Here is a 26361-nt window from a genome sequence, read left to right on the forward strand (position 1 = left end):
TTTTTAATAGATTGGGTTAATTCCATATTTTGGTCTTCCAGCTCTGAGATTATTTCTTCTGGCTTGGTCAATTCTGCTTCCCATGCTTGTCAGTTTGTTATTTATTTATTGGATGGAGTACTTCATTTCTGTTATTTATAAATTGTTTTCTTGAGTCTGTCCAACTTCACTGCAGCTTCACTTAGATTTATCTCTTGCATTTCTTGATTTTTATTAATTCTATCCAATGATTCTCTAATCTCTGTAAACACCTTCTGGGTACCATCATTCTCAGACATACCCATTGTTGTGCTCCAGTAGCTGTTCTTTTAGGCAGTGACACTATGTTGGAGCTCTGAAGATTACCAGTGATTTTTCAAATTATTTTTTCTTTATTTGTAACAGTTCTCTTATCTTTCTCTTCAATCTCATTGCTCAGTGGGAAATGGAGAAGAAATCACTTCTGATATTTGAAGGACCTTCTGTCTTTCACTGAACCAGGATTCCAGGCTTGTTCCATTATGAAATAGGGCTGGAGGTAGTGCACTGTGCATCTCTTTACAATTTTGAGCACTTACTAAAGGGTAGAGGAGGGGCTTCAAGGATTCAGAACCTACTGATGGGTAACATTGCTTGGTATCTGCTGAATAGGCCAGCTGGGACTTGCTCTCCATCTCCACAAAATATGACTTTAAAAATGGGTGTGCTCATGTAGCTCCTGAGTTCAAGACAGGGTATAAGAGAAAAAAGAGAGGGAAGAAGGAGAGAAAAAAGGGAAAGAAAAAGAAAGAGAGAAAAAACAGAGAAAAACAAAGAGAGAGAAAAAGAAGTAGGAAAGAAAGGAAAAAAACCAACCCACCAACAAATAAACAAAGGAAACAACTGAGACAAACATATAAACAAACAAGAAAGGAGGGGGGGAAAAAACCTCCAAAAAAACAAACTAAAACTCAAACAACTCCTTGATAGAGATTTCTCAGCTTTAGTATATCTCTTTGAGAGGATGAGAGTTCCCTCTTTTGGTGGGTTTTGCAATGCAGGTATGTTACTGCAGGTTCACTCTTTGCTGTTGAAACTTAAGATATTAGAACCTTCACCCCCAGATGCCTGAAATTGGTAGCCAGTGCACACCCATGGGGGTGCTTTGGGGGATAACTTGACTCAGTCTCTCCCAGGATCTCCCCCCACTTCCTTCCTCTCCTGTCATGGTCACAGCTCCTATAGTGCCCAGTGTGTGGCAGAGGAATGGGGCCACCTACCTCTATCCTGTCCTCCTGAACTCTTTCACTTATTGCTAGGAGAAGAGGAAAGTCAGTTGGAACTAACCAACCTCCTTCTCACTCAAATCTGCTGTATGCATCTATCACCCAGCAGCTGGCTCAGGGTGGAGGGTGGATCATCTGGGGCTCCACATCTGCCATTACCCACCATGGTTTATGCACTGGGGGTGATGCTCTTTGAGTTCATGGAGAGCAGCCCCAGAGCAATACAGAGCTCACCCCCTGGTCTTAAGATGCAGGTCTGTTGCTCCCTGGATGCTGCCCAGGAGCACTTCTCTGCCCAGGCTTTAGAGTGGCTGCTCAGTTTCTCTACAGACTATTGTTCTTTCTGCAAATGGGGACAGAAAAGATAACTTCCTCTCCAGCAAGTACCACATTCTCCAGATCTCAGGTCCCAGTGGCAGGGCCTTGCAGCCTGTCCTGGTGTTGGAAGCATTAGCAGCAAGTCCAGGTTCTGGGTGGCCTCTCCCTACTGCTTCTTTGAAATTCTGCCTCTGGCTCCCTCACTACATTCCTTCCATGGCCCTCACTGCCAGTGTCTGACCTGATGGTGTGGTGGTGAGAACCAGGCAGTCACTCTGGCAGCTATTTCCTGGGAAAAGCTTTATTGATTTTAGAAAATAGTATTCAGCTTCTGCTCTCTGGGAAGCACTAAGGTCCAAGCAGAGTGGATGCAGCTCCAGCCACTTCACCAGGAGAGCCCTGGCCACTTGCTCCCAAGTCCTCACTCAGTTAGCTACTCACATGCCCACTTACCCACAGATAAGAATGCAATTTCATCCATATACCCACTCACTCACACAGGAACTCATGCAGTCTGACTGACTATACTGCCATCTTCTTGGAACCTCAAAAACAATGTTTTAAAATGGAGTAATATGCTGGTACATTTCATATCTATTTTAGTATGCAGGAAAATACCTAGTTGTCACACAAGGTGTGCAGAGAAAAATATATATATTGTGTGTGTATATATATATACACACACACACAAAGCAGAAGAAAAGAATCGTCTTTTTTTCAGTAATTGAGAGGGTGAGAGCTCCCTCTTTTGGTGGGTTCTGCGACTGCATGTATGTTACTGCAGATTCCCTCTTTGCTGCTGAAACTTAAGATGTTAGAATCTTCACCCCCAGCTGCCTGCAATTGAGTAGAAATTTGGAGAGATGGTATGGAGATGGACAGAAAGATCTATCTAACCCTCTTACAACATCTTTTTACTTTTTTAAAAAGATGAATAGTTTATCAGGTGTAAAATTCAACCTAAATTGTACTATTTTAAAATATATTATCCAAATAGTATTTGTGCATGCATGCGCACACACACACACACACACACACACACACACACACACCCCAATGAAAGAAATTTCATATATGTGGCCAAAATTTATTTTTACCTTTTACTGTTGTGTCCCATTGATTCTGTGGCAAAATATATGCATAAATATATAGCATTCAGTATTCATCTTTGAATTCTAATTTGATTTAAAATTGTGTAATTCACTGAGCTACAACTATCTATATTGGACCTCTGAAAGAATGGACAGGGACAAAATTCAGCAGTTACTGTGGAAAAAATAGAACTGAGAAACAAAAATGATTGTGTAGTGGCAAACAAGAATCATACATACAGTAATATATACTGCCATAAAAAAATAAAACAAGTCTGAGTGATTCATACAGTTGATGGTTTGGTAAAACAAGATAATCCAACTGACAATGATACTTAGTCCTGCCTACTATGCCTAATAATAAAATGAAAGCTCATTCTGAATAAATAACAACTGAAAGGACATATACACAAATAGCAATGCTATGAATGAGAAAAAAATCTACAATTCTACAGTAAAGGATTTCCCCCAAAGTGTCTGAGAACAGTATATGATCACACAATAAGAACTTCAATAATTTACCCTCAAACTCCTTATTTAACACTTTCAACAACATATTATGTGAAACAATAACCTAACTTTAAGAACACGATTTAGAGAGTGAATATTAATTGTGACAGTGACATTTTGCATGAAGAAATTTTTTTTAAAGATTTTGTAGTTTGTACTTTCCATAGCTAATCAAGGTTTGGTTCATTGTTATTATTTTCTTAAGGCAGCAGAAAGGTCAGACATATTTTCACCATGTAAACCATGTTAGACAAGTCTAATAACTTACATTGATTAAGAATTAGGTGTGTGTTGGGAGCCAACATCTATAGCTACATGGCTGAGGCCTGTAAAGGCCCATCTAGAAGATCGCCTCTGACATAGGATATCAGTTATACCTATAATATTGGCGTGTGATTAGTGACCAGTGTGCATACATGGCAGTAAAACTTATAAGTAAATCTCAATACACCTGATGGAAAGTCCATAGCAGAATTGTTTCTCTCTGTCTTTCTAAGTTTTACTTCTTTCTAGATATTTTTTAACTTCTATTTCCTGGTAGACTGGGTAGTCAGCTCTTGTTCCCGAAAGCTGTTTCCCCTAGGGCTAAAATTAGAAACTAAATAGTTTTGTCGCCCTGCCCCTAGCCAGGCAGAACGTTTTCTTTTGTTTCGTTAATTACCGAAACTCTGTCTGCTTCAGCCCATGGCCGCCATCTTGGCAGCCATGCATTTCCTTGTTCAAGAGTGTGACAGTTACTATTTGATTTTTAGAGTAGACTTGTTAGGATAAAATATATACATATACACTCATAGTTGCCTAAATTTATGCTTGCTGTTTTGTTTCCTTTTGCTACATTATTCAAATATAATAATTACTATACGATTTATAAAAGAATTAATGATGAGGTAATAGCTTAATAGGATATAGCATAGTATTAAAGTCCAATCACTAGATCATATAAAAATTAAAGTTTAGACATATGAAACATATGAATGATAGTAAAGTTTTGTAGTTTAAGAATAAGTTTTAACTGAGTTATAAGGCATTACGTTAAATCATAATAGGTTAATAGTATAACTGACAGTTAAGTCATTTAACTAAACTTATAGATTATAGTATAGTGTTAAGTTGATAATATTAATCGTTAAAAATATTAGGAGTCAGTAAACCTAGAGTTAACTTAGAAAAGTTTTTTGTATTAATCAGGGTATAGAACAAAGAGTATAATATGAATGATTCATTGAACATTATGGAAAACACTTTGAACGATTTGTATTGAAATTGTGCACCTGTGACCTTAATGCAAGCACGGCAGGCATCATGGAATTCGAATTGTTTGCTTGGAAATTGCAGATCTCGCAGAGGTCTTGTGATGCATAGTTTGTAAAGCACGGAACTTGTATGCCCCCAGTAAGTGATTATCACACTGCTGGAGGGTATAGAAAATGGTATATAAGTTGGAAGGAGTCCGAATAAAATTTGGCTTCAGTCCTGATCAGACTGTTCCCAGAAGAACTGCCTCTGAGTGGTCTCTTCTCGCCGTCCAGATTCTCTGGTGCGGGTCCTAAGCTACCCTTGGTCAGTGCTGGTCACTGACAGGTGTGTTTAGCCGGGCTAAGTGGTTCAGCCTGTAATCCTGTGCCTTTGGGAGGCTAAGGTGAGTGGATTGCCTGAGCCCATGGGTTCGAGACCCACCTGGGCAGCAAGACCTCATCTCTACAATAAATCAAAAAATCAGCTGGGCGTGGTAGCATGTGCCTGTAATTCCGGCTACTCGGAAGGCTGAGGCGGAAGGATCGCTGGAGCCCAGCAGGCGAGGCTGCGGTGGCTGGGAGCGGCCACTGCACTCCAGTCTGGGAGACCGAGTGAGACTCCAACTCAAAAAAAAAAAAAAGAATTAGGTGTTTTTATAAAAAAAAAATCTCTGTGGAAGTGAAATGCTTAATTGCTCCTGAAATAATGAACAATTCTATGAATGGTTTCTTCTTTGCAAGTAAACAAATGCATTTTTCAGCCCTGTAATCAGTATGCATCTATTTTGCTACTTAACTGCAATGTGCTTTGGTTCATTAGGTGACTACTATAGTGTCTCAGCATAGCTAAAATTTCACAGCAAGTCAATCTGTTTTATTACAAATGAGAACACAAGTGTTAATCTCCTCACCATTTGCCAAATACAGGGTTAACAGTATTTGCAACAAATCAATAAGATCATTTAAAAAAGAAAATTGCAAATCAAAAACCCCAATCATTTTTACTCATTGATGACGTCATTTTATATGGCATTTATGACTTTTACAACCCTGTCACTTTTCTTGAATTTAATTCATGCGCCAGCAAAAACAGCTTTAGCTCTGAAACACTGCAGACGTCTTTTCCAGATTCAATATAGCAAAGGAGAGAAATTTGCAAAATTGATATATCCTCACATAACTTAATCATTAGTTTTCTATGCAATTAGTAAAATTATCTTCAATAATAACTCAGCTTCTGACATGTACTTATATAGTTCAAGGATTATGTCATAAAAAAGGGGCATTATAGAAAATGTTATTCCTAGCGTGTCCTCCATTATCATACTATTTATTTTCTTTAGAGATATATCAGAAATGGTAAAGGAGGTATTCATCATATGAAATCATTTGAAAGTACATTTGAACCTTCATAAAGAGCAGCGGAAATGCTTTAGAAATTTAAGTTTTTTTTTTACAAGGTTTTGCACCATCAATTTGACTTAGGATTTAGTTTATTAGCACTAAAGTATCATCTATGGCCATTTTCATAGAGATCATTTATTTTATCTCACTATATTCCTGTACATCCTTGGAAATATGGTAGTATACCCAGAATTTATGAAGTGCTGATTTATGTGTATTAAACATCTGTGCCATGTAGTTATATGTATATACACATGTGTTTTGTTGCCTTTTAATAGCAACCATCTCAATGTTGACTTGTTGCCTTGATATTTTATTATATTGATTCTTGTCAAACCTTCAGAAAGATTATGCAATATATTATTTGTTTTTTTATTTTTATTTAATTTGAATTCATCTCTCACTGTAATGATTGTTCCAAATGTTAATCTGTTAATGAGTTCCTAAAGGATTTAATGGCATTTCACTGCTGAGAAGTGTTTGGAAGTTTATTTAAATGCTAGATATTTTATTCATGTATTTGCCTTGATATTTTATATTTAATGGATGTGCTCTTTCTGTACTGTCACCAGAGCTAGGCAGAAACAGAACAGATTAGAACTTGACAGACTTTAATAATAAACCCAGGGATAATAAAATAAAGTTTGCTAATTGTTCCTAATAACATGGCATACACTAATTCTAGGGAAAAAAATGATACCCAAACATGGTAAGTCTGAATACTATTGGAAACATGACACTTATGAAAATTTTTGAACCAATTTAAGGATCAGTCTCTGTTCTACAATCACTAATTGCCATTGCATTTTCATGTCAGATTTTGTAAACTTAAAAAAAAAGGTGAAAAGACTCTTGAGGTTAAAAAGGAAAATAATACAATTTAGTAACTACCAAGCTTTCTATTCCAGGATAGGAGTTGTAGCTTCATGTACATTTCATTGGTCTATAAAATGTGAATGTACAATGCTCTTATCTTTTATCTCCAAGAATAGTTAAATAACTTAGCACTCAGAGAAAATACTTTACATATTGTGAGTTTTCACTCTGCAGTAGTTTTGAAGGCATAGTTAAATCCTAAATTCAAAGAGGCAATATAATATTGTACATAAGAAATAATGCCAGATTTGAGATGTAGCTGAAACATGTAACCACAAAAGAGTCAAAAATCATAGATACACCCCATGTGTGACCTATGTGATGTTTGAGCAAAGGACCCTCTCACCTCTTTGGTATGATGAACTTATCCTGGAAGAGGCTGACATTAAAGGAATCAGCCATAATATCTGCTCATAGCATGTAAATGCCCTAAAGAGGGAGAATGGATATTTCAGTATGAAAATGCATGGTTTCCAAATCATGTTGTCGGCTTGGAACTATGTCACCCATCCATTCACCCACTTAAACAAACAAACAAATACAAACAAACCTCATATCTCACTCAGTGCACATTCATCTCTTCTAAAAGATAGTAATAGCTTTGCTTTTCTATAGAGCACTTACAATAAAACTCAAGTACTAATTTTGTCAGTGAATTTGAATTATCACACAAAAAACCTTCTCTGTGTTGACTAATTTTAATTACCAGATTTCACATGCTAATGCAATTGCCTTGTGACCATTTCTTATCAATTCATTAATTGCCAGCTGCTCAGACAAACAAGAAATACAGCTAATTAGATGGTACGGCAAATAGCCAAACAACAGCTTTCTATTTAAATTTCTTAACTTTGTTATCAGAGAAAATTATGGCACACTGACATTACAAAGTTTCCCCCATTACAAAAAAAAAAATGTATTATAAGGCACTTAAATGTCAAATAGGGAATAGACTTTCATATCTGTCAGGTATCTTACCTATCTTTGCCTTTAGGATTTTGCTACATTTAGTGATATAACTGAAGGACGAACAGTCTTGCAAGCCTAATAATCATAATGCAATTTCCGATTCATGTTATAGCTATATCAGTTATTTGCTACCAGTGTTAATTGCTAAGGCAACACTAAAGGAATCTGAGCCAGAACTAAAATTTACTATGTGTCTGGTGTAGCAATATTGCCAAACTAGTTTCTGGCAAAACAACAGCAAATATTTGTTTGCAACTTGAAATGTATTTTCCATTTTTGGAATTAAAATCTGTATTACTAAAAATAATCTATGTTGAAAATACTTCCCAAAATTTAATATACAATAAATCTTTAGCTTTCATTCTTTCATACAAAAATATTTATAAAGTGCTTAATGTACCCTATTGGGGATGGAAGGAAGGCATACAGGTGTTTATGCATCACATGTAGATGCCCATAGTTCAAACTAGACTAAATAAACCACATGTAAACACTCAAAAATTATTTAAAACAAAATACAAATCAAATCAATTTTGATATTAGAATGGGCATCCCTCTTTAACACCCAACAAACTCTTATTCTTTTTGGGGGCGCATAGAGATCAAGGCAGCAATTACAGGTGAACAAATGCCCTCTAGAGAGAGGAGCCAATATTTGTAGGCAAATCTAACAGTGGGACACTGTTGGTCCTGGTACAGGACCTCTGCCTGCCATACCCAGTGCCAAAAGGCACTACAAAATGTACTGAGGATAATTCTGCTGGCACAGACATATCTCCCCAATACTCAAATATGCCATTAAGAAGCCTGAAAGTTTCCAGTCCAGTCCATCATTGTTGACACCAGATTGCTCCAGGATCTGAGGTTGGTCTGCCCTAGTCTACCAGTATCATCACAGCTGACACTCCCACACACATGCTACCAACAGGCCAGCCTAACCTATTTAACACATTTCAAGCACCACCAACGTGAACATGGGTCACTTGGGTTCCAGTGGGTTGATTTACCACCATTGTTGACATGACTCACATCACACCATTCCAGAGGCCTGAGAACCTGCTCACACACTCAGCACACTGTTGCAACTACCAGCATACAATCATGTCATCTGAAGGTGCAAGAATCATCCCTCCAGGATTCACTAACAATGGTGTCAGTGTAAACTGCTCTGGAGAATAAGAGCAAGGACACTCTGCCCAATGCTGCCATGACTATGGCCAAAGAATGGCCCACCTTTGTCATCCTAATCCCCAGCAAAACATCAGCACAGCCTCAATTAATAATCATATGTGAAAATACCAGTAAATCACAGATGCCACTTACCCTGTGTACTGCTGAAGAAATCATATGGAGATCATACTATAGCAGGCACCAAAATCAAAGCCAAAGCATCCTACTCAACCCACAACGTATATCAGTCTTTTGGAAAGAAATCTTACCTTACAAAAGCAATTTCAAAAACCTCAAAGAAAAGATTGTCAAACCAGATGTGCAGATGTTAATGCAAGGATAAAGGAGAGGTGGACATGCAAGGAAATATGACAACACCAGCGGATCACAACAATTATTCAAGCAACAGATCCTAATCAAAAAGAAATTCATTAAAATCCAGATGAAGAATTCAAAATATTGATTTTAAAGAAACCAAATAGATGCAAATGAAATCCAAAACCAATACAAATAAATAGGAAAATCAATTCAGAATAGGAATGAAAAATGTACCAAGGATATAAGTATCTTTTAAAAATTCTAGAACTGAAAAAATCATTAAAGAAATACAAAATGCATTTTAAAAATCAATAATAGACTAAGCCAAGCCGAATAAATAGTCTCAACTTGAAGATAGGTCCTTTCAAATAATTGTGTCAGACAAAAATAAGGAAAAAAAAAAAAGAATAAACAAAGCTTGGCAACGTTTGGGACTACACAAAGCAACCGAACTTATAAACAATTGGTATTTCCAATAAGAAAGAGGGATAAAAAACTACAGAAAACCTAGTTAATGAAATAATTGATAAAAATTTAATAAATACAGCCTAAGAGACATCCAGATACAGCAGGCCCAGCAATAGCAGGAAAATACATTGTAAAAAGGACTTCACCATAGCATATTATAATAAGAATGTCTAGTCAAAGTAAAAAACAACAACAACAAAAATTAAAATATGCAGGAGTAAAGTATCCAATCATCTATAAAGGAAATCCTGTCAGCAATAACATTTCAAGCCAGAAGAGAATGAGATGGCATTTTCAAGGTGCTGGAAAAAATAAACTGCCAATCAAAGAATTTATATCCAGCAATAATAAGATTCATAAATGAGGAAGAAGTAGTCTTGCCCAGACAAGCAAATGCTGAGGAAATTTACTACCACTAAACTAGCCCTAAAAGAAATGCTCAAATGAGTCTTAAAAAATGAAACAAAAAGTAGATGCACCATCATGAAAATACACAAAAATATAAAACTCAGGAGTTGTATAAAACAATCACACAAAGAAAGAAGAAAAATAAATCAAATGACAAGATGACAGAATTCCATCAAACCAAAAAAGACAAACAGAGGGAAAAAAATGAATTTATAAAGCAACTAAAAAATCTTTTAACAATATCACAAGAACAAAATGACACATATCTATATTAACCTTGAATGTAAGTGGATTAAATGTTTTACTTAGCGACTACAGTTTGGTGAAATGAAAAAAAATATGTGAACTACTACACGTTACTTACAAGAAACTCACTTGACCTGTAAAAACAAACTAATAATAAAGAATTGGAAAAAGATACCCTACACAAACAGAAACCAAAAGAGAGTAAAAGTAGCTATAGTGATACCAGAGAAAACAGATTTTAAATCATAAACAGTAAAAAAAAGTCATTATTAATAATAAAACAGTCAATTCAATAAGAGGATATCACAATTCTGAATATTATACACTCCACACCTGAGCACTCAGATTCATAAAATAAATATTACTAGACTCAAAGAGAGAAAAAGCAATGTAATACTAGTGGGGGACTTCAACATCCCATTCACAGCATTAGACAGATTGAGTCACAAAATCAACAAATAAACATTGAACTAAAATTTGGCTTCAGACCAAATAGACTTAATAAACATCTACAGAAGAACCTATGCAACAACTAAGGAATATATATTCTTCCCAATAGCCCATGACATATCCTCTAGGATAGGCTATACTTTAGAACAAAAAATATACTACAACTAATTTTTTCAAAATCATATAAAATATTTTCTCAGACCACAATAGAATAAAAAAAGAATTCAATAACAAGAAGAACTCTGAATACTGCAGAAATGCATGAAAATTAAGCAATGTTCTCTTGAACAATTATTGGTTCAGGGCTAGAGCTAAGAAAAAAAGTTTTTTGAAACAAATTAAAATGGAAACACAACATACCAACGTACTGTGATATACAGCGAAACTAGTGCTAAAAGGGAAGTTTATAACATTAAATGCCTACATATAAAAAGTAGAAAGATTACAAATGAACAACCTAATACTGCTCCTCAGGGAGCTAGAAAAGCAATAAAAACCAGAAGAAAATAAAAATAAACATCACAGCAGAATGAAATGACATAGAGATCAAAAGAACAATGCAAAGGATGAATGAAATTAAAAGTTAGTTCTTCAAAAGATAAATGTGATAAGTTGCTAGTTAAAATTACAAGAAATGAAGAGAGCAAATCCAAATAAACAAAATTAGAAATGAAAAAGAGACATTACAATTCATTTCAGAGAAATACTAAAGATTTTCAAAGAAAATTATGAACAACTATGTGCTCACAACCTGGAAAAATCTAGAGGAAATGGAGAAATTCCTGAAAACATACAACCTCCCAAGAGTGAGACTAAAAGATATAGAAAATCATATCAATAATAAGTAGCAAAGTTGAATCGGTAATTTAAAAAAATCTCCCAACCAAAAACAAAACCCAGGACCAGAATAATTCACAGTCAAAATACATACAAAGAATATCTAATGTGAATCCTCTTGAAACTGTTCCACAAAACTGAGGAGGAATTTCTGCCTAACTAATTTCACAAGGTCAATATCACCCTGATACTAAAACCAAACAAGGTCACAACAATAAAAGAATACTGCAGATCAATATTCCTAAAAAACATAGATGTAAAAATCCACAACAAAATACAAACAAACAAAATCTAATAGCACACCAAAAAGATACTAGAACATGGTCATGTGGTTTTATGCCAGGGATGCAAAACTGATTCAACATTTATAGACTGGTAAATGTGATATGTCCCATGAACAGAATTAAGGACAAAAACCCTATGGTCATTTTATTAGACATAGAAAAAGCATTTGTTAAAATTCAGCATTCCTTCATGATAAAAATCCTCAACACACTAAACATAGATGGAACATACCTCAGAGTAATAAAGGCCACATATTGCAAACTCATTTTCCAGCAACCTACTAAACAGAACAAGGATCTCAGTGTTCACCATTTCTATTCCACACAGGCATCCATATTGGAAAATAGGAAGTGAAATAATCCCTGTTCACTGATATGATCTGATATCTAGAAAATCCTAAATACTTAACCAAAAACACTCTTGCATTTGATAAATGGATTTAGTAAAGTTTTGGGATCCAAATTCAATGTATAAAATGAGTGGCATTTCTATATACCAGTCCAGCAGAGAACCAAATTAAGAAGGCAACCTCATTTACAATAGCTACAAAAAATAAAATAAAATACCTAGAAACATATTTAACAAAGGAAGTGAAATATTTCCACAAGGAAATCTATAAAACATTTATGAAAAAAATTGCAGATGACACAAACAATTATAAAAACATCTCATGGTCATGGATCAAAATAATTAACATTGTTAAAATGACCATATTGTCCAATGCAGTCTACAAATTCAATGCAATCCCTAACATAATGACAAGGCCAATGTTTACAGAATTAGAAAAAACTATCCTAAAATCCAAAGGGAGCCAAAAAATAGCTTAAATAGCCATAAACAATCCTGAGCAAATAGAACAAAGCTGAAAGCATTGCAATACCTGACTTCAAATTAGACTACAAAGCTATAGTAACTAATACAGTATGGTACTGTTATAAAAATAAACATATAGAGCAATGGAAAAGAATGAAGAACACAGAAATAAAGCCATATTTCCACAAATAACTGATCTTTGACAAAATTGACAAGGACACACATGAGGAAAAGGACACCTTTTTCAAGAAATTGTGATGGAAAAAATTAGATTACCATATACAGAAGAATGAAATTAAACCTCTATCTCTCATAACACACAAAAATTAACTCAAAATGGATAAAGACTTAAATATAAGATCTGAAATTATAAAAATACTAGAAGAGTATACCTAGGGAAACTCTTCTGGACATTGATCGAGAAAAAAAAAATGACCAAGAACTTAAAACCACAAGCATCAAAAAGAAAAATAGACAAATTTGACTTGATTAAACTAATAGGCTCTGCCCAGTAACATAAATAATCCAAAGAGTGAACTGATAATCTGCATGAGAAAAAATATTTGTAAACCATGTATCATACAGAGGATTAATATCCAAAATTTAAAAGAAGCTCAAAATCCCCAATAATCCTATTACATAGTGGGTAAATGACACAAATGGCCAATAGGCATATGAAAAAATACTCAACACCACTAATCATTAGAGAAATGCAAATTAAGACCACAATGAGATATCATCTTATACTAGTCAGAATAACTAGTATTAAAAGGACAAAAAAAAAACTAATTTGGTAAAGGGTGTGGAGAAAAGGGAATTATTATACACTGTTGGTGGGAATGTACATTAGTATAACCTCTAAGAAAACTATAGATATTTTCAAAGAGCTAAAAATAGCTTATTTGATCCAGTAATTCCACTACTGGGCATCTACCCAAAGAAATCATTATAAAAGCATATAAAAACATTAAATCATTAAAAAAAACATTATCTTCACTCATATGTTTTCTGCAGCACTGTTCACAATAGCAAAGATATGGAATAGACCTAAGTGCCTACCAGCAGCGGATGATTGGTTAGAGAAAAGGTGGTGTATATATATGCACAATGGAATACCATTCAGTCACAAAAGGAATGAAATCATGTCTTTTTTAGTATCATGGATGGAACTGGAGGTCATTATCTTAAGTGAAGCAACTCAGAAACAACCAGACAAATACCACATTCTTACTTATAAGTGGGAGCTAAATAATGTGTACTTATGGACATAGAATGTGGAATGACAGATACTGCAGACTTGAAAGGGTGGGAAGGTAGGAGGGGGATGGATAGTGAGAGATTACTTAATGGGTACAATATACATTATTGGAGTAATGAATACCCTAAAAACCCTAATTTTACCACTATACAGTCTATGCATGTAACAAAATTACACTTGTACACCTTAAATCCATACAAATTAATAATAATAATTTTAAAATGGCATATGTAAATTAGGCAAATATGTTCTTGCTTGAAAAATTCCTATTTATCCCATGTAATATTATATGATATATTCTTAATACATACGTTTGTCCAATGCCTGCATCTAATAAATTAAACTTTGAAACTGTGCTTCTCAAAGAAGCACACTGAAAGATTCTGTTAAAATATAATCACAGGCGTGAAATTTATATCCTTATAACTGATTATCATATGGCTGGTATAGTGATAATTGTTCACTAAAAAGAGAGTGAAATTTTAACGTATAAACACTCATTTTTCAATTACTTAGAGGATTATTATGGTATTTCCTGTGAATTATTATTTTATAGCTAATATTGCTGCTATTACACATAGCATTTTTGCAAAACAAACAAAAGTTGACAACTTTATTAAAACCTTCTCACTATTCACTGAAAGAAACTCTTTTTAATTTTCTTCCTTCATTTTCCTATCATTCTCCAATGGAAATGCATGTCTGACAAATTTTTAGAGAAAATTCATCAAAAGACATTTAAATTAAATATATCTCTCTCAAGTTACATTAGCCAAAATAACTATATGAATGTGGATCCAATTTCTCTTCAGTATAAAATGGATTATTTTTATTTGGCAGTGTATAAATAAGCATTTTATCTAATGTCAACATTTAAAACACAGTGTAACACTTGTATGTTTGTGACAACTCCACCTTTCCTTTTTAAAACGTTGCACGTGAGTAGACCAATAAGCAATAAACAAAGTGGTACTTCTATTGCTTTATTAAGTTGACAATAAAATAATATTTGGATTAAGAAGAATATAATTATCCTTCCCATTTCTACCAACAAAATAATCACTAATAGCCAATGGCAGTCATGAGCCCCAGTCCCAAGTGCCTTTTGAATCAAATTCTTCACAAAGCAATCCAAAATCCCAAATATTAAATCAAAATGTAGTTAATTCAGTCTGGTCCTTATGAAAACTAACCAAAAACCACGCTACTTTTAAGAGTATTCTTCTATCATTTCAAAGCATGATAGTACTATAATTTTGAAGAGTTTTTGCTTGTTTGTTTTAGAGACGTCTCAATATGTTGCCCAGGCTAACCTTGAACTCCTGAGTTCAAGCGGTCCTCTCTGCCTCAGCTTCCTAAGTAGATAGGACTACAGACACACATCATCACATCTGGCTTTGTTTTTATATAGAATTTCACAATTTGTATGTAAACTCATATTTTCTTAGTGGTCATCCAATTTCAAAATAACAGGAAACTTATTCCATCTTTCATTGGTAATTTTATTCTCAAAGACAACTCTAATTCCCAGTTTACACTTGATCAAATGTTCAAACAACAGGGCTCTGACTAGCTACGAATGACTCATTATCAGCCACAACCTTGGCAGGAAGCATAATTTCACTTTACATATGTAGCACATATACTAAAACAGGAACGACACAGAGAAGATTAGCATGGCCCCTGCACAAGGATGACACACAAATTTGTAAAGTGTTCCACATTTTTTAAAAGTGATTATTTTTTATTTTCACTTCCTACAAAGATTACATTTTAAATTTCTTCGATGTTTTAAAAGACTCCCAAACTAGAAGCTAATTTAAATGTTTTTTAAATGTCCAAAATGGCACATTTCCTCTGCCTTCACTTCTCTTGCCTTCATGTCAATCTATTACAATCATATCAATACTGCAAAGCTCAGATCAAATTCATCCCTGCCACCTCTCTTCTCTAAGTTAGGTATGACCTCTACTTTCTCTAAATTTCTGTAACACTCAGTGGTTTTCTTATGTTATCATCACAGTCTGTCTTTTAGTACATGTTAAACAGGTACTAGTTTCTCTCACACTTAAGTTTGTAAGCTCCTAGAAGTCAGAGATCATGCCTTTTTAAAAATCAATTTCCCATATTGCCCAATACACTGACACTGACATATATATATATAACATATTTGTTGAATAAATTAAGGAATAAGGGAACAAATAAATGGGTTGCTATGATGAACTATAACCTTAGGGTTCTATATACCCACATACCACCTCACAAAAAGAAAAAAATACTCACAAGCCTAGTTCATATGATACTTGGGAAGAAGTCAAAAAGACCATGTGTCAAACTAACAGGAAATTGAGGAAACTGTGTATTCTTTGTGTTTCATTACTCAATGGTCATAATCTTTTGAAAACATAGGTATTCTAATACGATAAACATAACAAATTATTATAAATATTTGTTTAATATTTTACAGGTTTTAATACATATTTTATTCAAGTTATCTCCAGACAGTCAATTAAATAAGTTGGATAGATTGTTCACTATGACCTTTATTTTACAGTTGAGAAAACACGTTCAGTAGGCTGAATGTCATATCCAAGGTCATTCAGCTATGTGGAAAATGAGAATTGGGTGAAAAACAGGAATTCCAACTGCCAGACCATGTGGGAAATGACAGAATTGAAACCCAAGTCCTATATGGTATATCAAACCTCACAACTGCTTCTCAAACTCCAAAATGATGCACCATTTTTACTTTGCTTCACCCCAGCAATGGGAGTGGTTTTTGTGTACTCTTTTACTCTATCATTGGTCTGCTTGTGTCTCCTATACACTATACACATAAACTGCAAGACAGAAAGCTAGAATTAAAAATGAGATGAGGCCATGGAATAAAAACAAACAACAGCAACAACAAACCTGGCAGGCCTAGTCAGAAATTAAATTAATCAATATTGTATGCTAACCAACTGAATCAATGAACTGTGTGCTATTACTGCAGATCTAACGGAATTGCTAATATTGTATCAAAATGTGCATGTAGTTAGTACCTTTGTCTTCTTCTAAATCATGATTCTTACCTTTATAACAGAAGTACCAGCTCTGGAGAGTGGACTGTGAATCTGAGCTGCAGCAGCCATGTTGGCAATAGTATTGAGATGATTCATTTGATTCATTGCCATGGCAACTGATGCAGGAGGTAAGCTAACTGGAAGTAGGGGATGAGGCATCATCATAAATGGCAGATCCAGCCCTAAAAGAGACAGTGTATGTTAAACTTGTTACATTATGATGCTATGAAATAGTTTGTTAAATGGTACCTAAATTTTATCTCTTGACTCTTTTTAAAAATTTCAAATATTATTATAGCCTAGTATCTCTTAAGGCCCTTAATAATATTTCTAGTATTTTACACTGACTAATAATTTTTAAAATCTTCCTATATCCACACTTTTAATTATAAAGATGTTTTGTTTTTGCTTTTACTTTCAAAATATATATTTTATTTATATATTTTATATATATATATATTTTTGAGTAGGAGTCTTACTCTGTCACCAAGGCTAGAGGGCAGTGATACACATGCGCCTCCATTCCCAGCTAATTGTTTTGATTTACTATAGATATGAAGTCTTGCCAGGTTCGCCAGGCTGGTCTTGAATCCCTAGACTCAGACAATCCTCTCACCTCCACCTCCCAAAGTGTTGAGATCATAGGAGTGAGCTACCGCACCCCACCACTTTCAAAATATTTATAAGATGAAATCTTTTTACCCATTAAAAACAAACAAAAATCTTTAAGCCAAATGTCATTGCATCTAACAAATAAGAAGTAACTTTCTTTTAAATCTTTTTGCCTATAAAAACAAACAAAAATCTTTAAGACAAATATCATTGTAACAAATAAGAAGCAGCTTTCTTTTAAATCACTATAACCCTTGTTTTTAAAAACATCCTAATGATAATCTATTGATGTGTTGATAGTTTCCAGATTAACACTTTCTTTAAAAGACTTAATAGAAGTCTTGGTAAAGCAGGATGTAAATTCTCTAAGCTTCAGAACTACTGAGAATAAAAGAGGACTTGGAATATGTTATACCTCTTTCAATATAAATCTCTAAAATGAATGTTTACAACTTTAATTTGAAGTGTTTGTCAATAAATAATAACATTGCTATCAAAATATCCATCTGTTTTACCATTTAATAACAAACAACAATATTTTTTAGTAGTATCAAGAATTCCATTTTTTTTAGTGTACATTGAAATAATTTTCATACATTTGAAATCTCTTAGAGAATATTGCTCGACCGGATTCGGTGGCTCAGTCTGTAATCCCAGCACTTTGGGAGGCCAAGACAAGTGGATCGTCTGAGCCCGCGGGTTCAAGACCCACCCAGGTAACTTGGTGAGATCTCGTCTCTACAATAAATCAAAAATTAGCCGGGCATGGTAGTGCATGCCTGTAGTTCCAGCTACTTGGAAGGCTGAGGCAGAAGAATCACCGGAGTCCAGCAGGTTGAGACTGAGATGAACGGGAGCATGACACTGCACTCCAGCCTGGGCAACAGAGTAGAGATTCCAAATCAAAAAATAAAAATAAAAAAGAATATTGCTCAATTATTATTCATGTCCAACTTGTGGTAGCCAGAGATATGTCATCATGTAAAAGATAACATTAAAATAATTGTCTACTTACCCCTTACCAGGTTGGCATTTGTGAGAGGCAAGGCCTTAGAGCAGATGCTAGGAAAAGTTAGCCTAACCTTATGAATGCTAACATGACTGTAAGTAAACTGTAGCACTTTACAATATATTTCAAACAACCGACTCTGTAGTAATCTTGCTCTATTTTGGGAAGAAGCCCAGAAACCTGTAATCTTTAATAGATGTCCTAAAATAACCTTGCCTATAATTTTTCTAAATTATACAGACTACAGAAATTCTATGATGGGCAATATTTGTTGTGTTGGTCTTACACACATAATAACAACTCTTTTATCTCTTTGCCATCCCTTCACTTTTTGTTGTTTCCCATATCACAATAGAAAAAAAAATCAGTGAATCTATAGGAAGTGTGCTCAGAGGTTTTCTAAATCTCATTCCTCAAAACAACAGCAGTGATATTACATTAAAATGCATATTTTTTAGGACAAAGATTTTCCCCCACTCTGGTTTGTCTTTTCATTCTCATAAAAGTGTGTTTCCCAGAGTATTTTTTAATTTCAATAAAGTTCAATTTTAATGAAGGTTAGAAGACAGAAGTTGTATTAATTTATTTGAGGCCCATCTACTGATTTCTACTATGGTAGCTGATTTAAAGCTGTTAACAAGAAAGGGCAAAGGCAGCAAAAGGAAATGAAATATACTTCCAGATGGGACAGGTCTCATCTCATATAACACAAAAGTGATCATTTCCATTAAAGGAATTTCTAAATAAAGAACACATAAGTCCCTAGTGTTTCTGATGAAGATAGTCACAAAATGTACTGTTATCAGTATTACAAAAGGATAAAAACTAATCTAGAAAATTAAATTCTGCATGAAACTCAGAAAAGAGAACATGCTATGTATTCCCTATAACCCCATATCCCAGAGAATATCAATATAATATTTTTAACTTTCCCCCTATTAGTTATGGTTGACAATCTCTACATCCCTTTTAGGAGTAACCTACCAAACCAAACTTACTAGGTATAAAACATTTGTCCTGGGATTATAAATTTACTAGAGAAGCCTCAATGAAAGGCTTATAACATTGAATTCAAAATGGCCTTCCCCACTCCTTTTACTTATTTTTATTTTCTTATTTTAAAAATTTTATTATGAATTAACATCTTATGGAGTACAAAGTGATGTTATGATTACAATGCATACAATGTGGCATAGTTAAATCAAGTTAATTGACATGTCCATCACCTCAAATACTTATCATTCTGGGGAACAATATGCTAAGTGAAATAAGCCAGGCATAGAAAAACAAATATCACATGGTCTCATTTATATGTGGAAACTACTCCTTTTAAACTAGAAGTTTGTTTTCCATTAGCCTTTCAAAATTGCCTAGGTGCATATGCATTTTATACTTTATTCATCATATCACTTATAACTTATGTTATAATAAGGAGATGTTTGATAGCATATATTAAATTAATCAGTATATATCTCTCCCCTTAAGCCTTCACATTATGCTCAACATAATAACCATCAGTGACTTAAATGGGTTTCTACATAAGTCTCTCATTTACCACAAACCCATAATATGTATAGATTTAAGTCCTTCTTTGTGTACACAGTGCTTTAGTCACAAATTGATCAGACTATAGGTATAATGTAGCCATCAGCGCATCCCTCTACCATTTAAATGCTTAAATAAGACTTTGTTCAATTTATACTTTTTTAAACAGTGTAAACATCTTTCCTCATTCTCCAAAGACTTTCAGCATCACCCAGACACCATCTGGTCATGTCAAGAAATACACCTACTTAAAGTTCAATTGACATGCAAACTAAATGTAAACTACAAAAATAATTTAACAGCCCATGGCAGTTTTAAAATGTAATTCATTAAACATTTCAAATGACCATGAAGGACTTAGAAGTCACAGTTTCAGATCACGAGCTGTAATAACTAACTGCCAGTTGACTATAATGCCCTATACTATAAACTAATATTTACATTACAGGTTAGTTTAACAGTGATTCCCCATGAGTTCCACACGTGAAGCATATGGAAAGTCAATCCTGAATTGTGTAAGTTAACCTTTCCCCAAAGTTGAAAACATTAAATTAAAAGCCATCAATAGCACACAATCCTCCAGCAATCTGGCTCATTTACATGCCAGATATGCATGTGGACTTTGAATTGTACAGTAATGAAGACAAATTCTTTTTTAAAAATCACCCAAACTGGGTCATGTAATTATTATCAACCTCAAGGACATCATTCAAGTTACCATCAGCATCATTCCTAACATACCTTGATATTCTAGCACTTCCTGTAATTTTTACATAAGTGCATGGCACAACCTCCTCCTAGTAATAAAGGGTACAAACTTTAGTAATCCTCTAATTATCCCTCTAAATCTCACATTGATTTGATTTCCAAGTCATGCTGACCTCTGTAATATTTTGCCATTTCTACAGTGACAGCCAGGCATCAATGCCCTCATACCAATACCCAATCTTCCTGATTGCTCTTCCTGCGGCATTTCATTTGCCTTTCCATTCCAATTCTAAGACTTTCAGTGAGTACTTACTGATTCTGGAATAATACACACACTTTTGATGTCATCTGAAATTACCTTTCTAGTTTTGGAATTTCATTATATTCCCCTGTGCATACTGTATTCTACCCCTACTGGGCTATTTACAACTCTTTACAGTCTTAATTCACCTTACCTTTCATTCATGTTGATGCCTCCCTCTGGCATCTGCCTTTCTAATACAATTTGTTTGCCTATGGTAAAAGTCTCCTTCCTTTTTTAACGTTAATAGGCTAGTTTTAGAGCAGTTTTAATTTCACAGAAAAAATGCGAAGAAATGACAGAGAATTGTCCTTATACCTCCACTCTGTCAGCACACAGTTGCCCCTCTTATTAATATCTTGCATTAATAAGATGCTATAATTGACAAGTTAATATTGATTTATTGCTATTAACTATCTGTAGCTTACTGTAGAGTTCACTTTTTGTGTTGTACATGTCTTATGGGTTCTTATAAGTGAATAATATTATGTATCCACCAATATAGTATCAAACAATAGTTTTACTATGATCAAAATCCTCTGTGCTCTGCTTATTCATCCTTCCCTCCCTCTTAACCCTTGACAACCACTGATCTTTACACTATCCCTACAGATTTGCATTTTCCTGAATGCCATCCAGTTGGAATCATGCACTATTTAGTCTTTTCAGACTGGCTTTTATCACTTAGCAATTTGTACTTTAGGTTCACTCAAGTCTTTTAAGCTTTGATAGGTCATTTGTACTAATTGCTAATTACTTTTCCATGTACATATGTACCACAGTTTGTTTATTCATTCACCTATTGAAGGATACCCGGAGGCTTTTACTTCTTAGCAATTATGAATAAAGTTGCTATAAACTTTGGTGTGTGGGTTTTTGTGTAAACACAGTTCTAAATTCGTTTGAATAAATAGGGAAGACAATGCTAACCTTTGAAAGAAGTGGCTATACCATTTTGCATTCCCACTAGCAGTGAATTGAAAGTTCTTGTTACTACAAATTTTTGTCAGCAATTGATGGTGTTAATTTTGGACTCTAGGGTGTGTAGGGTTTCTCATTGTTGTTTTAATCTGCGATTCCATGATGACATGTGATGTTGAGCATGTTTTAATTTGCTGATTTGCCATCTGTATATCTTTTTTGATGAAGTCTTTTCCTCGTTTTTACATTGGGTTGTTTATTTTTGAGTTTTAAGAGTTATTTGTGGCTTGTCTTTTCATTCTCTTAACAGGGTACTTCACAGCAGAGTTTTTAAGTTTAATAAAGTGTAATCATTAGTTTCTTTTTAAAGATCATGCTTTTGGTATTGGGTCTAAAAACTCATTGTCAAATCCAAGATCACCTAGATTTTCTCTGATTTTGTCTTCTAATAGATTCAGAGTTTTGCAATTTAGGTCCATGATCCTAATCATATGTTTGTTGGCCGCTTGTATCTTCCTTTGAGAAGTGTCTCTTCATGTCATTTGCCCACTTTGTAATGGGTTTTTTTTTTTTTGCAAAGGATGTATGGTCTGTTATTTTTTTTACAATGTGAATTCCCAATTGTTTCACTGACTGTGATTTGTTGAAAAAACTGATCTCTACATTGAATTGCCCTTGCTTTCCCATGAATATTACTTGACTATCTTTATTTGGATCTATTTCCGGGCTCTCAATTCTGTTCTATTAATCTGTCTATTCTTTGCCAATGCCAGACTGTAGCTTTATAGTAAATCATTAAGTACAGTAGTATCAGTCCATAACTTTGTTTTTCTTCATCATTGTGATAGCTGTTTGGGGTCCTTTGCTTTTCATATAATTGTTGTATCAGTTTATCGATATTCACAAAATAACTTCCTTGGAGTTTGGTTGGGATTGCATTGAACCTATAGGTCAAGTTAGGAAGAACTGACATCCTATTGATATTGAGTCTTCCTATCCATTACCATAGAATATGTCTCCATTTATTTAGATATTCTTTTATTTCTTTCATCAGAGTTTTGTAGTATTTCTTCTCCATATTTTACACATAGTTTGTTAGGCTTTTACTTATATTTCAATGTTGTTGTTAATTTATATTGTGTTTTTAGTTTCAAATTGCAATTGTTCATTGCTGGTATATAAGACAGCAATTAATTTTTTATATTATTTTTGTATCCTGAAACCTTGCTATAATCCCTTATTCAGTCCAAGAAACTTTTCTGTAAAATCCTTGGGAATTTTTTTTCTATTTCAATTCGGAGGTACTTGTGTAAATATGTTACATATAAATATTGTGTGATGGTAAGGTTTGGGATTCTATTGAGCCCATTACCCAAGTGGTGGACATGGGACCCAATGAGTTGTTTTTAGCCCTTGCCCCTCCTCCCTCCCTCTCTAAGAGTGCCCCAGTTGCCATTGTTCTCATACTTGTGCCTGTGTGCATACAGCGTTTAGCTCCCACTTACTAGGGAGAACGTGTGGTATTGTTTTCTGTTTCTGCGATAATTCACCCAGGATAATGGTCTTTAGCCATAGCTGCAAAGAAAACAATTTTGTTCCTTTTTATGGCTGCATAGCATTCCATGATATATACATCACGTTTTCCTCATCCATTCATCATTCACTGCTGATGAACACCTAGGTTGGTTCCATGTTTTTGCTATCGTGGATAGTGTTGCAATAAATGTGTGTGCGAGTAGCTTTTGGTACAGTGATCTGTGCTCCTTTGTATATATACCCAGTAGTGAGATTGCTGAGTTGAGTGGTAAGTCAATTTTTAATGCTGTAAGAAATCTCCAAACTGCTTTTGACAGTTTAACTTGCTTGCATTTTCACAGGCAGTTTATGAGTGTTTTCTTTCATCCACATCCTTGCTAACATCTGCTGCTTTCTGACTTTTTAATAAAAAACATCCTGACTTTTGTGAGATGGTATCTCATTATGGTTTTGATTTGCATTTTTCTGATTATCAATGACGTTGAATATTTTTTCATATGTTTGTTGGCTGCTTGTATCTTCCTTTGAGAAGTGTCTCTTCATGTCATTTGCCCACTTTGTAATGGGGTTATTAGTTTTTCTCCTGTTGAATTGTTTGAATTCTTTATAGATTCTAGATATTAGACCTTTATTGGATGCATAGTTTGCAATTATTTTCTTCCATTCTGTGGGTTGTCTGTTAACTCAGTAGATAGTTTCTTTTGCTGTGCACAAGTACTTGAATGTGATTAGGCCCCACTTGTCAATTGTGTCTTTTGTTCTTTTTGCTTTTGAGGTCTTGGACATGAATTTATTACCTAGGCTGATGTCCAGAGAAATGTTTCCTATGATTTCTTTTAGAATTTTTAAAGTTTGAGGTATTATGTTTAAATTGTTAATCCATCTTGAGTTAATTTTTGTGTATGGTGAGAGGAAGGGGCCCAGCTTCATTCTTCTGCACATGTTCAGCCAGTTTTCCCAGCACCATTTGCTAAATAGGGTGTCCTTGCCCCAGAGTTTGTTTTTTGTCAGTTTTGTCTAAGATGAGATAGTTGTATGACAGTGGTTTTATTTCTGGATTCTCAGTTCTGTTCCATTGGTTGATATGTCTACTTTTGTACCACTATCATGCTGTTTTGGTTACTGTTGCCTTGCAGTAAAGCTTGAACTTTGGCAATGTGATGCCTCAAATTTTGCTCTTTTTGACTAGGATTGCTTAGGCTATTTGGGCTCTTTTTTGTTTCCATATCAATTTAAGTATTGTTTTTTCCTAAATCTGTGAAAATTGATCCTGGCAATTTGATAGAAATTGCTTTGAATTCATAGATTACTTTGTGTAGTAGGTATCTTGACAATATTGATTCTTCTGACCAATGAGTATGGATCATTTTCCTAGATTTTTGTATCATCTTTGATTTATTTCAGTAGTATTTTATCATTCTTGTTATAGAGGTATTTCACCTCTTTAGTTAGATAGATTCCGAGATATTTTATTTTATTTTTTGTGTGGCTATTGCAAACAAAGTTGTATTCCTGATTTAATTATCAGCTTGAACGTTGTTGGTGTATAGAAATACTGATTTTTGAGTGTTGATTTTGTATCCTGAGACTTTACTGAAATCACATATAAATGCTAGGAATCTTTTGGTGAATTCTTCAGGGTTCTCTAGACATATAATCATAATCATATCATTTAACTTCCTCTTTACCTATTTGAATGTCTTTTATTTCTTCTCTTGCCTGATAGTTCTGGCTAGAACTTCCAGTACTACATTGATTAGGAGTGGTGAGAGATGGCATCCTTGTATTTTTCCCATTGTTAAAGGGAATGTTTCCAGCTTCTGCCCAGTAAGTATGATGTTGGCTGTGGGTCTGTCATAGATGGCATAGATTATTTGGAAATGTTTCTTTGATGCATAGGTATTTGAGGGGTTTTATCATGAAAGCATGTTGGATTGTATTGAATGCTTTTTCTTCATCTATTGAAATAATCCATGTGGCCCTTGTTTTTACTTCTGTTTATGTGATGAATTACGTTTATTGATTTGTGTATGTTAAACTGGATTTGCACCCTGGTAATAAATCTAAACTTATTATTTTTTTCTGTATTGCTGGATGCAGTTTGCTACAAATTTGTTGAGAATTTTTGCATCTATGCTCATCAGGGAAATCGGTCTGTAGTTTTCTTTCTTAGCTGTGTCTTTGCCAGTTTTTGGTATCAGGAGGATGTTGGCTTCATAGAATGAGTTCTAAAGTTTCTTTTTTATAATGGTATGAAATAATTTTAGTGGTTTTGGTATCAGCTCTTCCTTGTACATCTGGCTGAATGCAGCTGTGAAGCCATTCAGTCCTGGACTCTTTTTGTTGAATAAGTTTTTTATTACTGATTCAATGTCATATTTAATTCCATCCAGTTCTGGACTCTTTGTTGAATAAGTTTTTTATTACTGATTCAATTTCATAGTTCATCCCATCCAGTTCTAGACTTTTTTTGTTGAATAAGTTTTTTATTACTGATTCAATTTCATAGTTCATTATTGGTCTGTTCAAGGTTTCAATTTTTTTCTGTTCCAATCTTGGGAGGTTGTGTTACTCCAGGAATGTATCCATTTCCTTTAGATTTTCTAATTTGCATGAATGTAGATGTTTATAGCAATCTCTGATGATTCTTTTTATTTCTTCTGGGACAGTTATGATATTGCCATTTTTATTTTTGAGTGTGTTTATTTGGATTTTCTTTCTCCTCTTTTTTGTTAATTGATCCAGTGGTCTGTAGATCTGGTCA

General features: G+C 34.2%; 1 protein-coding gene across 1 annotated transcript in view; it reads right to left on the reverse strand.

The window, feature by feature from the left end:
• DACH2 (dachshund family transcription factor 2) overlaps nt 1-26361 on the reverse strand; it is a 115510-nt gene that overhangs the window by 15191 nt on the left and 73958 nt on the right. The window contains exon 3 of the mRNA XM_008066527.2: nt 16975-17147. Coding sequence (XP_008064718.2) covers nt 16975-17147 — 173 coding nt within the window. The remainder of the gene's footprint in view (nt 1-16974; nt 17148-26361) is intronic.

Source organism: Carlito syrichta, unplaced genomic scaffold (genome assembly GCF_000164805.1).
Source record: "Carlito syrichta isolate Samal-C Ts95f unplaced genomic scaffold, Tarsius_syrichta-2.0.1 Scaffold308997, whole genome shotgun sequence".
Lineage (NCBI taxonomy): Eukaryota > Metazoa > Chordata > Mammalia > Primates > Tarsiidae > Carlito > Carlito syrichta.